General features: G+C 51.8%; 1 protein-coding gene across 1 annotated transcript in view; it reads right to left on the bottom strand.

Annotated features, from left to right (window-relative positions):
* Atp2c2 (ATPase secretory pathway Ca2+ transporting 2) overlaps positions 1 to 14,426 on the bottom strand; it is a 57,316-nt gene that overhangs the window by 18,250 nt on the left and 24,640 nt on the right. The window contains exons 5-11 of the mRNA XM_057753708.1: positions 13,953 to 13,988; positions 13,782 to 13,843; positions 10,346 to 10,454; positions 6,203 to 6,352; positions 6,064 to 6,132; positions 5,571 to 5,646; positions 1,632 to 1,698 (exon numbers count right to left, since the gene is read on the bottom strand). Of these exons, the coding sequence (XP_057609691.1) occupies positions 1,632 to 1,698; positions 5,571 to 5,646; positions 6,064 to 6,132; positions 6,203 to 6,352; positions 10,346 to 10,454; positions 13,782 to 13,843; positions 13,953 to 13,988 (569 nt within the window). The remainder of the gene's footprint in view (positions 1 to 1,631; positions 1,699 to 5,570; positions 5,647 to 6,063; positions 6,133 to 6,202; positions 6,353 to 10,345; positions 10,455 to 13,781; positions 13,844 to 13,952; positions 13,989 to 14,426) is intronic.

Raw genomic sequence — 14,426 nt, forward strand, 5'->3', positions numbered from 1 at the left:
GGGTTGATAGCTGCACCTCTTGTTCTGCTAGTGCAGGGGCCTGGCTGGGGGAGGTTCTAATCCCAGTTACAGTTACGGAGTGTGTCCTGGGCCAGGCACCTTGGTACTTCTGGGAGCTTGTTAGAGACTACATCAGGTATCAATGGTGTCCTCCTAGTGGCGCTGGTCTGCTATGCACTATCCTAACTCAGGGCCTTTATACCTGCTTGCTGCTTCCTTCCTGCCTGGCGATCCCTTCCTGCTATTCTCTTAACTGGCCCTTCTCAACTCCCTGCTTTCAATATCACATAGAAAATATCCTTGACTCCCTTCCCAGTTCCACACCCCTCCCTGTTCCCTCTCAGTCTCTCTCTCACAGCCAACACTTCCCATGGGGTATCAGCACAGCACAGATGCTAAGCTGTAATTGCATTGGTAACCCACACTTAAATTGCTCACAATCACCTTCTCTACCAGCCTGAAAAACCCCGTGTGGGCCCAGGCCTGTGGCTCAATCAGTGCTTTGATGATGTAACAAATCGTCCAGCAATGCTCAGTCAATATTTGTGGCCCGACGGCTGCCAGCTGTCTAGGGTGTGAACAGAATCTTAGCAAGTGAAGGGTCTTATTCTGCCTAGAGGCACTGTGAGAAGCCGTTCAGAGTCTCTCCTCCGCTCCCGAATTCTGCAGCCATGGGCAATGGTGGAACCTGAATCTCAGTTTCCCCACTTATAAGGTGGAGCATGTGTGACCCCAAGGAACTAAGCAAGAACCAGCTAGGAGCTCCTGTTTCTTGTCCCAGCATCAAGAGATCCAGACTCCCACTCCTGGGAGTCTGAAACCCAAAATCCTGGGTTCAATTCCCAGCAAGGTTTAAACCAACTACATGCAGGGTGATCAGAACTTCAAGGCCATCCTTGGCTACATTAGAGGTTTAAAGCCAGCCTGGGCTACGTGAGATCCCGTCTTAGAGACGGAGAGATGGGTGGTTCATCCAGGTCCTTGCAGATGTAAACAAGTCAAGGTGAAGTACTGTACTGATTTTCCGCAGAGCAGGGATGGAAGCCAGGGCTTTGCGCATGCCAGGTACCTGCTCTGTCACCAGCCTACTCCCTGGTCCCAGTCAGAGTGGTCTGGACTATCCATTTGATTGGATGGAGAAACCATCAAGATATTGGTATGTCATGCATCTGGCCACCCTGTGTGTGTGGGGTGCCATCCCAAAGGGAGCAGATGGAATGAATGGGGAGAGGAGGGAACCAGGAACACCACATGTCTCCCCGCTTTTTGCTGCCATCCTGCCTTGCTCACCACAGGAGCCAGGTGACCTTGGAGGAACCCTCTGAAACCTTGAACCAAAATATGTCGTTACTCCCTTACTTCCTTTCCTCAGGCATTTTGCCACAATATAACAAGGTCACACCCTGCCTGTGCTTGAGGCACAGTGGAGGCCCAGGCCCTCACCTCGATAGATCCAAACCCTCAGTGATGAGGGATGAAAAGCAGACCCTATGTTATATACAGTGCACCCCTCCCACATGCTACGGGAGACCCGCTTTGCTAGGGTCAAGAAGTGCCTCTCTCTCCCTGCCTGCCCTGCAGTCTGCCACCTGCTCTGCTGGGGGAGGGGCTTGGGAGCCTTGACAACGAACCTGACCCCGATAGTGAACATGCTGAGAAGGGGCTTGCCTTGCATCCAACCGACCAGCATCAGGAGACCTGCAAGAGACGGGGACTGCGTCAGTCTGGGCCACTGTGCACACCCCAGTGCCTCACCATGCTTTTAGCCCACTTCTTGAGGGGCCCTCTGGGACCTCGAAGGCTGGAAATAAGTAGCTGCCTCAGAAGCTTGAGGTTTCTGGGCTGGAGAGGAAGGATGGCCTAGCACACATGGAGCCCTAAGTCCAATCTCTAGAATGGGGGGAAGGTGGGAGTAGTTTAAAGGGAATTAACCTGGATATGTAGGCATGGTGGCTCCTACTTATAATCCCAGCACTCAGGAGGCTGAGAGAGGAGGATGGCAAGAGTTTGAGGTCAGCGTGGACCTTGTTTCAAATGAACCAAAGCAAAGAAATAAAAAGAACCCGCAATCACTCACCTTTTTTTTGTTGTTTGTTTTGTTTTGTTTAAAGAAAACACATTTTACTGGAGGGGGAAAAATCCTGTTTTATTCTTTCAGAAAGAATTCCTGTCTAGTTTAGGTTGAAGACACTGATCACCAGTTCACCCTGGGCCATTCCTATCTGTAATCTGTGTTACTCCTGCTGGGGTGGATAAGCCTCTGTTGCTTCCTTCCTCTCTCTCTCTCTCTCTCTCTCTCTCTCTCTCTCTCTCTCTCTCTCTCTCTCTCTCTCCCCCCCCCACTGCTGGGGCTGGAACCCAGAGTCTTAGGCACACCAGCAAACTCTACCACAGAGCCACACCCCAACCCCTGGGCCACTGATTCTTAAATATGTTTTATGTCCTGATTGAATTTCCTCTTCCTCCTTTGCCAGTCATCAAAGGTTTACTAAATACCAGGCATTGTGCTGGGCCCTGGAGGCATGGGGACAGAAGTGGCCTGAGCCACCACTGGGACCCGTGAACAAGTTCCCAAGATGTTCCAGCCATGCAGAAAAGGACTGGGGTAGCCAGATGTAGCCTCAGTTTCTTTGCCTGTAAATGGGAGCATGACCACAGCTCCCTGTCCTTGCAGGTGACATAAAGAACAGTGAGAAGGACGGAGAGGTGGCTTATTGATTGCTCTTTAAAGACTTTCCAAAAGATGCCAGCTTGCACTGCAGGACACAGGAAACGGGATGACCTGTACTGGTGTGAGCATGTGCATGTATGTATATGTGTGTGTGACGTGACTGGTCGTGGAATTCAGTCCTTTACTGAAATGTTTGCTGGGACCCAGATGAATTAAGATGAAATGAATTAGGGGGCTCTGTTAGAAAAGGGGGCTGGACAGGGAGCCCAGAGCCCTCTCTAGGAACTTCATCTGCCATTGCAGTCAGAAGATGCTGGTCCTGGCTGGCAAGGCCTTGCGAGGGGTGGCCCTGCGCATCCATCCCACGGCCACCTTCAGGTCCTGCCATGGATAACTTGAAGTTGGCTGTGCCAAGAGGATCTAACCAAGGGAATTGGCAGATACCGTCATCTCCTAGAGAGCCTGTGCCAGCTTCCCCACAGCTCCTGTGGACCTCCGGGAGTCCCAGGAACTCAGCTGACACCCCTAGTCTACTGGAGGTGACAGCTCTTCAGAGGAGAATCCCCCAGTGAGTATGTCTTGCCACGGGCATGCGGTGAGATTTCCACCTTGGACATCCATGTGCATGTGCCCATGTGTATCACAGGTGTTAATGTGGGGTCAGAGGACAGCCCCAGCCTAGTTCTTCATGGGGTATCTATCTTGGTTGTTGAGAGGTCACCTCTCATACGGATTTAGGACTTTTTCATTTGACTCCTCTGACTGGCAAGAGAGCTATAAGAACCTATTTGTTGGCCAGGCTGTGATGGCGCACGCCTTTAATCCCAGCATTCGGGAGGCAGAGGCAGGCGGATCTCTGTGAGTTCGAGACCAGCCTGATCTACAGAGCTAGTGCCAGGACAGGCTCCAAAGCTACAGAGAAACCCTGTCTCAAAAAAACAAAAAACAAACAAAAAATCCAAAAAACAAAAAAAATTTGTCTTCGGGCAGTGGTGGTACACACCTTTAATCCCAGTGTTCGGGAGGAAGAGGCAGGCAGATCTCTGAGTTTGAGGCCAGCCTTGTCTACAAAGTGAGTTCCAGGACAGCAAAGGCTACCCAAAGAAGCCCTGTCTTGAAAAGAAAAAGATCCATCTGTCTCTACTTCCGCAGCACTGGGATTATAAACCACACCCAGATTTTATTTTGAATATTCCTTTAAAAGTTTTTAAATTACAAATATCTTTGTGTGTACATGTGTATGTTTGTGTATGTGCATGTTTGGGTGCACATGCCATGCCATATGTGTGGCGGTCAGAGGACAACCTGCAAGAGTCAATTCTCTTTCTGTCTTGTGGGTTTTAGGAGCTGGGCTGGAATCACCATTGTACTTGATGACCAGTATCTTCACTCAGTGACCCAGCTCAGTGGCCCACACCTGGCTTCTTAAATGAGTTCTGGGATTGAACTCAGGTCCTCATGCTTACAAGGCAGGCGCTTTGCGAACCAGCCAACTCCCAGGCCCAACACCATCTATTTTTTGAGCCAGTTTTTCACAGTGTAGCCCTGGCTGGCTTGGACCTCACTATGTCAACCAGGCTGTCCCCAGACCCACAGAGATCTACCTGCCTCTGCCTCTGAGCGGTGACGGGATTAAAGATATATGCCAGCATGCCTGGCCTCCATCACCTTTTTTCTTTTTCTTTTTTAGAAGTTTCATCTTGTTGACAACTCTGCAAGCATGAAGATCTGAGTTCGAACCCCAAGCACCATCCCACAGAAAAGTTGGGTAAGGCTGCCTGTGCTTTTAATTCTGGCACTGTGGGGCAGAGAAGGGCGGATCTCTAGAGCTGTTAGGCCAGTTAGAAGGACTGGAAACCTCTCCCTGCCAGGGATGCAGGTAACAACACAGAGAGTGTGCAAGATCTCCCAGAGGGGGCTCTGTGTATATGCCCTATGGCAGGTAGGGACTATAGAAGGAGGCAGGGCTTGAGTCTAGACCCTGTTGTTCCTCTCCCAGCCAATCCATTCTCCGCCATTCCTTTCTCTTCCTGAGTAAAACACTCTATTTCCCTCACCACCTACAAGCTTCTGGTTGGATTCTTTGTTCCAGTACCCAGGAACCTGGTGCTCTCAGCAGGTGCTAATCTGAGTCATGCCACTAACAGCGTAGTTATGGGAGCTAGAAAGGCCATTGAGGATGGATCACTTGCTAATGACTCTACCTTTTCCTGATCTACTCCAAAGTTGAGAACATCACAGGCCACTGTCGTCTGTACCCCTTCTCCCCACCACTCCCAGAGGTAGTCCGTCAGGGTCTGTCAATCACCAGCTAGAGACCACCCTCAGGGAGGCCGGTTTACCTGAAGTCATTCTAAGGAGGTGGAGGAATAATTATCCCCTTAAAGACATAATATCCTTTTCCTCCCTGGAAAACCTGCCCTGTCCTTCCCAGAGCCTCACCAAGCAACTGCAAGATGACCACATTTCTGAGTCCTAACTTTTTATTCTTTTCTATCTCTTTTGGTGGGGGGCAGGGGTACTGACCAAAGCTGAAACATTTTCTCTGGTGCTTTGGGTTTCTTGTTCTTTCTCTGAAGCCACCCGTGACCAGCTTGCCTGCTGACCTCCACGGCAGAACGTTCTGGTCTAACTCTAGAAAGGCATCTATTTCTGCTTTCCTTTCCCCCCATGTCCTTCCCCCAGAAGATGCCCTATTATTTTCTCTCAAACTCTAATAGAAATGTCCCCAAGCTCCCTCCCAAGTTCATTTAAAAATTCTTTTATTACTGAGACTGAGAACCCAAAGAAGGGACCCCAGTTTCCCCAGTAACGAATGTATAGTACCCAATGTGGAGTCCCTGAAATTTCACCAGCACAGCCTCCTCTCCAGAACCCAGCAGGAAATGACGTCACTCACCGATGATGCCAAAGGAAAAGATAGTCAGCTGCTTGCCCAACTTGTCCATACTCTTCTGCAGAGGAGTTTTAGGTGTCTGTAGGGTAGGGGCAGGGCACGGAAGAACAATGGTGTGTTAGGACCCATGACTCTTTTGACTGTTCTGAGCCAAGGCTATGTGGGGTACACATGCATACATGCTTGATAAAATGGTAAGTTTTGTTTTTTGGGGGACACACATGGGGTTCTGAGGACAACTTTGGGGAGTTGTTCTATCTTTCTCACGCATGGGTTCCTGGGATCAATCTCAAGTCATCAGGCTTGGCAGCAAGTGCCCTTATCCTGGAGCTACCGGCACACATGCCTGACATACATGCTGAAGTCTTCAAATGAAAAACACAAAGCCTGCTCCTATTTCCTGTGGCCTCCAACTTTCCGGGGTTGAGCAGGGCTGACCCTGGCTTAGAACAGCCCCAATGAAAACAGTAGCTGCCCCCGGCCCTGCTGCCCTCACCTCTTCCGCCTGCATCATCTTGAACACTTCTCCAAACTGAGACTGTTCCCCGGTTCCAATCACAACTCCCTGTGTGGAAGAGAGAGGGAGGTAACAGGGGGCCTGGAGCTGCAGGGCCAGCACCCCGGGCTCTGCTTACCTGACCCTTCCCGCACTGCACCAGCGTCCCCATGAAGACCACGTTGCTCAGGGTGCTGAGGTCCCCACTGGCCACCAGTGGGCTGTCTGTTTTGCTGCATGGTTCTACTTCTCCCGTGAAGCTGGACTCGTCCACCAGGAGGTCTGTGACCTGGGGGACAAAGGCGAAACTCTGAGCTCCCCTCTTGCCTTCAGAAGTCTTGAAGCTTGCAACAGTACCAAAAGCCCTATAAGATGCCAAGGAGAAAGGAGCCTTGGAAATCCAGATTCAGAATCACAGAACCAAAAAAGCTCAGAACTCCCGACCCCTCCAGGAAGACGTGCAAGTCTCACGCCTTGTTAATGCTATTTGCAACGTGAGAATCACCAGAAAACATGACTCAGCCGCTCCTTGGAATGCATCTTTGCCTCTCCAAGTACCTGGACCCACTTCCCACAACTGTGGGAGCCATATGGCATAGTATACGAAGGATCTACTCTATATGGAGTGAGCATCTCCAGGAGTCTATGTGCTGCTATTCAGTTCCCTCTGTGTGGTGTCAATAGGGTGGAACAGGGCCAGCGAGATGGCTCAGCAGGTGAAGATACAGGGCAGAGAGAAAAGTCCTAAGAGGAGGCTGGGAGGATGGACAGACTTGAACTGAGATCTCAGGATGGGAAGGCCAAGTCCATGGGGGGCAATATATAGGGACACAGGGACACAGACCTCGCAGCAGACAGGGCCCCTACGTGGAGACAAGTGTTCCTGGTGTGGAGGTCAGGCCTGGGTTGTAGATTAGGCCTTTTGTGCCCTAAACAGCTAATGCCTATTCATTTGACCTCAAGGTTAGCCCCAAAGTGGTTGTTTCCAGGGAGCCCCTCCAGCCCTCCACAGGCAGGCCTGGTCTCTGGGATCCCCAGGACTTTCCATCATACTTTCCTGACCATCACTGAACAGCTACCTGCAAGGACAGGCTCAGACCTGTTGCTCTGGGCACTAAACCCATGCTCAGGGTCAGGTCTGTTCTCTGTAGTATCCTTGGCACCCAGCACAGTGCCCCATGCATAGACACCTTAGATCAGGTTGGCCTGGCACCCAGCACAGTGACCTGCACATAGAAACCTTACATCACCTGGGCCCGGCAGTGGCAGTCAACCATTCAGAGCTTGGGAGGCTGACGCAAGAGGACCAAAAGTTCAAAGCTAGCCTGGACAACTTAGTGAAACCTGTCTCAAAATAAAAGCAAAACAAAGGCAGGAGATGTAACTCAGTGGTACATGCGGGCTTAGCACGCACGAGGCCCTGGGTCCCTGTCTTGGTGCCAGAGGTGTAAGGGAGAGGCCCAGGGATGGAAAGAAGAGCTCAGAGAGGGTCTTGGGTGTGAACCCTCCCCAAGGCATTCATATCCCCATCTTCAGAACGTGCGGGTACAGCACCCTGTTTAGCAGAGGAACTTGGCAGGTGTAACAGGCACTCTGAAATCGGGAGGTGATGCTCCCGAGAGAGTGGGGTCAATGGCACCCTAAGATCCTTGGGGGAAGACAAATAATCAGAGAGGGGCTACGAGTTGGCAGGAGCCATGGACTGGCACCTCCCATCGCTGAAAAGTTGCTGGTCTCTAGAACTGGGAGAGAACACGATCTGCCTGATTTGGACTTGGGCTTTGTTACAGCATCTGCTGGCGTCTGACAGGCAGGAGGGACCTAGAAGGACAACTGTAGAAGATGGGGGTAAGGAGAGCAGATCGGTGCCTCACAGCCTAGGTAGAAAGCTACCCTGAGTGCCCCTCGGGAGGCTGTAGAGCACTATCGGCCACCAGGAGGTGACAGGAGGGTCTCAGGTGTCAGCAGGTTCCTTAAGTACAAACAGCCACACGTTCCCACAAAATGTGCCTTTATGCATCTTCAGTTTGAGCCCACATCACAGAGTACGCTGGCAAAGCCAGGAGGGCTGTAGCATTACTGGGGTGTCAAGTCTAGTGGGCCACCACTGTGCACACAGCTCTGGTTACCATGCAGTTTGCAGCGTGCTACCATAAACAGTGGTCGCTTCCCAGGAGCCCTGGACAGAGCATCCGAATGAGGAGGAGCAGGTAGTTGTGGGGAGGAGGGCACAATCTCACAGGAATGAGCATAGCCCCAGCATAACAAAGGTGGCTGTGCTGAAGGATGGGGTCCACGGAGACTCCCTCCCTTACCAGGTCACATGTGTGCTCCTGTCTCACCCCCCCTCCCCCACCATATGCCTGTTCCCAGTGCTAGGATTCCTTGGCAAAGCTTGCTTGGAGTTCTGACAACTCCATTCAATTGTCTTCATTTTAGTCTCCACAGGGGAAAGAACAGTCAAGAACTTTTGCCTTTGTTCCCACTCAGGAGACCAGAAGGCAAGGCTTTGTGACCCCATGCAGCCATGCACGGACTATTGTGGGTCTGTCCTCAGGCACGGGTCTGTCCTCAGGCACGTGAGCCTCCTGTGCCCGGAACTCGGTAGTCGGGGGCTGGCCACTCCTGAGTCTTGGAGCTAAACTGTCGATAAAGGTGTTTTGCTGTGGATAAACAAAGCTATTGATTGTCCCAGGGAGTTGCAAAATGCCAACAGGGAGATGTGTGGGGCGTGATGGTGTCACTCTCACGCTGTTGATATGCCCAGGGTGTTACTGAAATGGGTCTGAGTCCTCAAGAGCCAGTAGCAGTAGTTAGACTTCAACTCATCTAGAGGCCTATGGTCCACTCAGGACTACAGAAACGTAAATCACCTGCCAGTATCTGGGCCGTTACCGGTTGCGGATTGCCTGACCGCACAATAACTCTGTGCAGTCTGGACAAACGCCATTTATATCATGAGACACAGGGCTAGGATTTAAAGCCCAAGGTTCTCTTGTCCCATACGCCCACTGAGTTTCTTAGGAGCCAGTGTTCCCATAGTTCTGCAGGCATGAAGCTCTTTAAGGCTTCTGACTGCCCCAGACTGCTACCTCCTCCTGCCTTACGTATAAGGCAACTGAAGTACAGAGAGGGTAAGCAAAGAGCTCCAGGTTGCCCAGGTAGAATTTCAGGTGCTGGGTTCAAAACCAGCCTTACGTGCAGCTCCTCTCATAGCTCTGCCTCCAAGAACACTCGCAGCAGACGCGACTCCTGACCGGCTGCGCAGCCTCCTCAGGATTCCCTCAGTCACCTGCTTACTGAGAGTCCAAAGAGCACTCTCCTGTTCTTGGAAGAATGTGTCACTCAGGTGACTCTGTCACCCAGGCCCTTCTCCAGAATGCAGCAGCATCACCTCACACAGCCCCAGGTGTGCTAACTAGATCATAACCCTGAACCCTTAAGCTGTGGGAGGAGCCAGCCCCATCGGAGTTGCCAAACCAGATCTCAAGGCTGCACTTGATGGTTCTCTGCCTCAGTTTCCCTCCTTGCCATGAAGTCTCCCCCAGTCTTGCCCTGGATGATTTTGCCATTGTGATCTGCTCTAGAAGCCACATAACCAGGGCTGGGAGATAGTTTAGTTGGTAAAGGTCTGAGCCCTAGACCCGTTCAGGGAGAAGATGAGGAGGAGGAAGGAGAGAAAGAGGAGGGGGAAGTGGTGACCATGGCAGCAGGGCGTGGTGGTAAACCCAGAGCTAGGGAGATGGAGACAGGTCCCGGGGCTAACTGGTTCAGCCAGTTGAGGCTACTTGGCAAGCCCCGGACCAGTAACAGACTGTCTCAAAAACCAAGATAGACAGTACCCAAGAGATGACACCCAAGGTGACTCTCCAGCCTCCACACTCAAACACACACACACGAGACTCAACACATATGCACAAAGCTCCACCCAACCAAGATGTGTTAGGCTTTTGCTGGTGGTCCCCCTCAACCATGGGGTCATGTTCCCAGCTCCCCAGAGGATGCCCAACTATAAAACTAGGTTATAATAAATGTTCTGTCTCTCTGTCTCTCTTTCTCTCTGTCTCTGTCTCTCTCATTCTCCCTCAAGAGTGAAAAAAATTACTAATATTTTTAGGCTACAGTTGACCGTGGGTAACAAACTGTGGAAATGGAAGCCACACAGCCTGGGCACCTCTGTTCTTAGAAGGTAAGCCACTTGGGAACAGTGACTTTGGGGGGGGGTCTTGTGCTCATACCCCGCCCGCCTGCTCATCAGGACCGGCTGTTACATGTTGCTTACCTCCGTGAGTCGGATGTCAGCAGGGATCCGGTCTCCGATGGACAGGAACACGATATCTCCTGGAACCAGGTCTCGGGCGAGCATGTGTTGGAGCTTGCCATCCCTCAGGCTGTGTGGGAGAAGCAGCAGAATGGTGAGCCCCACCTCACTCTCTGATAACTGGATTTAGAGATCAACTTGGGGTTTCTATCGCTGGCAAACTCTCAGGAGTTTACAGTTCTGCTTTTTAAACTCATATCTCAAGATACTTGGGAAGGCAGATGGCTCCTGAGACACTCAGGGTCTCACCTGAGAAATGAGGCTACTGCCTCCAGAAGCCTCTACTGGTGGAGGCCAGCTGCTTTATGGCTTCTGAATGGCACCTAGGAAAACACGCTTGGACACTGAGAGAATATATCACCCTGGCTTGGAAGTCAGGAAGGAAAGACGTCATCAGGGGGCAGCGGCATTGCCTGGGAAGCCTAGCCCTCCTTCAGGCACAGCCACCTACCCTGGGATGATCGACAACTCTCTGGGCACAGGTTCCTACTGCAGTGCTTCCCCTTCTAGTCCTTCTGGCCTCCTGTTCAACTGCCCAGCAGCCAGGGAGAGCTAAACCAGCCCCCTCATTCCCCCTAAACGCTCCAGCGGCTTCTCCTGGCCTTGGAAGCAACCCCACAAAAATCTTCCACCTGACCCTCTACTCCTGGTCCCGTTCAGGTCTTGCACACACCCTTTTGTGATCTTAAGAGTCTTTATAGACCTCGACAGTTAGGGTAGGTATCCCCATTATCCTGACAGGGGACGTGATTCTGCTTAGGCCTTCACCCTTCTCTACAGATGCATGTTTAATTAGCTAGTGAGTGACCACTAGGTGTTATCATCAGAGTGGTTCCATCCTTGCCTGTGACAGGCTTAGACATGAATGTATCACAGAGCTCCAGTTTGTGAGACATGAGATATTGCCTGGAACTTGCGAGAAAGGCTTCCTTGCCCTGTACACACACAGTCTCTTCAGTGGGACCTATACAGTTTGGTGTCTGTGATGCCTGGAGCTGCGGCAGCCATCTTGGCACCACAAGGAAAGCCAATCAAAGTGATATGCCAACAACCCGATGATGGCAGAGGAAGGAAGCAAGAGCCAGCCCATGGCACCATGTCAACCTCACTCTGACCTCTTGTTGTGACACAATGCCATTTCCTTGTATCCTAAACAATTAAGTTTTCCCTTCTTTGTAGCCAAGAGCACCAGGCACACCCTGCTGCTCCACGGCTCTTCCTCCAATGCTATCTCTTCCTCCGGTATCACATCAAGGCTGTCTGATGGGCCCTCTGGGGGCTGTCCTTGTCCCTCCCCCATCACTGCAATTCCGCTGCAGCTGTTGTTGGTTGATATGTGTGTGTGTTGGGGTAGTGGTCACTTGGGGATCACCAGCTGCTTGCCAGTTACCTAGTCTCTCAGCTTACTACCCCACCCCTACTCACCAAAGGACCCTGAGCTCTCTGAGGTCTGCAGCCTCCCCACTCCTCCCACAGGGATGACCTCACTGCTATGCACCTCACGGTGTCCCTGCTTCCAAAAGAAAACTGTCTCTGAAGTGGCCTCTGGGGACAGGAGTAACATGCGCCATGACTGAAAAGCCAAGACTCAGGATTTGAACTTGAAGTCCAGGTACCATCATAGATGGTTCACATTTCTGCTGCTCAGCTCTTGATGTCGCCTGTCTGGGTTTGTGACAGCCTCGTTCTCCAACCTGTGAGCCCAGATATAGTCACAGTTCCCTACATCTTCTAGAATGTTCCTCCTGCCTATGGGCGTGTGTCTCCCACTCCAGCTGACTGTGGCCCTCTTCCTCCATCTCTCTGTATGTCTCTCTCATCCTGTAACTGCTGGCACCTTGGGAGACCAGCCAGACCCATGACCCATGGGGCTTTCTTCCCACCTACAGCCCCAGCTCATGTCATGGGTGTCCCTGTAAACTTTTCGCAGGGTCCAGAGCTGAGCTGAGTAGCTGTGTCCTCTAACGTGTCTCAGGCCATGCGGGGACTCTAGCCTTCATTTTGAGCGGCACAGGCACTGAGGGGACTCTGCAACATTCAGGACCCTCAGCTGGGTTGGTGGGAGGGGGAAAGGCAGGCTTTCCTGTGCCTCTTCACAGACCAGAGGTGGCTTGTGAATTCTGCGCCATGTCCTTAAAAGCTGGCCTCAGAGCCAGCTGGGAGATGGTTCAGCGGGGTCAAACCTGACCACATGCATTTGACCCCTAGAAGTCACATGGCAGTAGAGAACTGACTCCCCGAAGTTGTCTTCTGACCTTGTACACACTGTGACATGCTACATTCACACAAATATACACAAATAAGTAAGCATAAAAAAAAAATGTTCGGAAGTTGGCCCCTTATGCACTTAGAGTCCTTTCTGTCCAAGTGTCCCGACTTGCCTATATGCCCACTTTAATAAACCCAAATAAAATGTCAGAAAATGAGGACTCCATCTCCCCCACTCGGCCACACTTGGAGTTCTTGTTAGGCACCCATGGCTAGTGACCTCACACTGTGCAGGGTGGGTGAGAGGACACTTCTGGAAGTTTCTATTGCCGCATATTGCACTAGGTTGAAACACTGTCAAAGGTTGGCAAGATATTGTCACCTGCCCAGAGCTGCTGAGCCAACCAGAGAGTACCCTTGTGGGAGTTTGAATGAGAATGGCCCCTAGAGTCTTAATACGTTTGAACGTTTGGTTCCAGTTTATAGATGTTTGGGAAGGCTTAGGAGGTGTGGTCTTGTTGGAGGAGGCGTGGTCTGGTTGGAGGAGGTGTGTTACTGGGGAGTTCTAAAAGCCCATGCCATCCCACTTGGCTCTTTCTTTTTCTGCCTGGTGGTTGTCTCAACAGGCAAGCTCTCAGCTACTGCTCCAGCGCCATGCCTGCTTGCTGCCCAGTTCCCCACCATGATGATTACACACTCACCCTCTGAAATTGCACGCTCCAAATAAACTTTCTAAGTTGCCTTGGCCGTGGTGTCTCTTCACAGCAACAGAACAGCCACTAAGACATCCCTCCACGTACAGCCCTGCCGCAGCCACACCGTGCTCTGTTGCTGCACCTGTTACTACCCCAGGCTTAGCTTCATTTTGAGAGCACAGGGACTCTGGCCCCTCTCTTCAGGGAAAACTCAGGCTTCTGCTTTATTCTACAGGCTCTTCCCTTTCATCTGCAGTCCTAGATCACACACCCCAGGTTAGACCCTGCTGCCAGAGCAGAGACAGGAGAGACGGCACCTCCTGTCTGTGATCACACAGCAAGCCACCACCAGGGCAGACACGAGATCTTGTCACTTGCCCTGAGACTGAGACAGCCCTCCCTGTGTCACACCATGGAGGGGACAGCGCTAGCCAAGCATTGGTCAAGTTCATCAGGTCATCCATGGACCACAGCTTCATGGAAACCCCACTTACCAGTTGCACTCTGGAGGCACCAGCTTGGTCAGCTCTTCCAGAGATTTCTCCGACCTGTATTCCTGGCAGGAAGCACATCAGATGTGCTGTTCAAAGAGGGGAACCCCGACAAGACAAGTGCCCATTATGTCCCTGGTACCCCACCAAGATGGGATCTCGGGATATACACACCTGGATGAAGCCAACAGTCACCACGATCAGCACGGCCTGGAAGAGAAGGTTCCGGGAAGGGAGGATGTAAGCAGGACTTGCAGGTGAGAGTGAGTCCAGAGCCAACTACCGGAGCACAGGGGCTCTGAACGTGCACTGCCCTCCAAGCTCCGAGGTGAAGACCTGTAATCCAAGCTGCTCAGGAGACTGGAGCAGAAGGCCTGCCTGGGCAACTTAGGAAGACTATGTCTCAACCTCTAAAAAGAGGGCTGTGCGTGTGTGTGTGTGTGTGTGCAGCAGGGCCTCAGGGCTACAGCCCCTGCCTAGGATCATCCAGTGAGGGCTGGGGGCCTGGCTCAGGGGTAGAGCGCTTGCCCTGCACGTGTGAGGTGCTGTGTTCGAGCCCCAGCACCACCAAGAGAACACATTGCCAGTTCTCTTTGCAAAATAGCTGCTTCGTAAGGAAAGTCAGCAAGCAGCCAAGTGTCCCTGTCC

Source organism: Chionomys nivalis, chromosome 21, assembly GCF_950005125.1.
Source record: "Chionomys nivalis chromosome 21, mChiNiv1.1, whole genome shotgun sequence".
Taxonomy (NCBI): Eukaryota; Metazoa; Chordata; class Mammalia; order Rodentia; family Cricetidae; genus Chionomys; species Chionomys nivalis.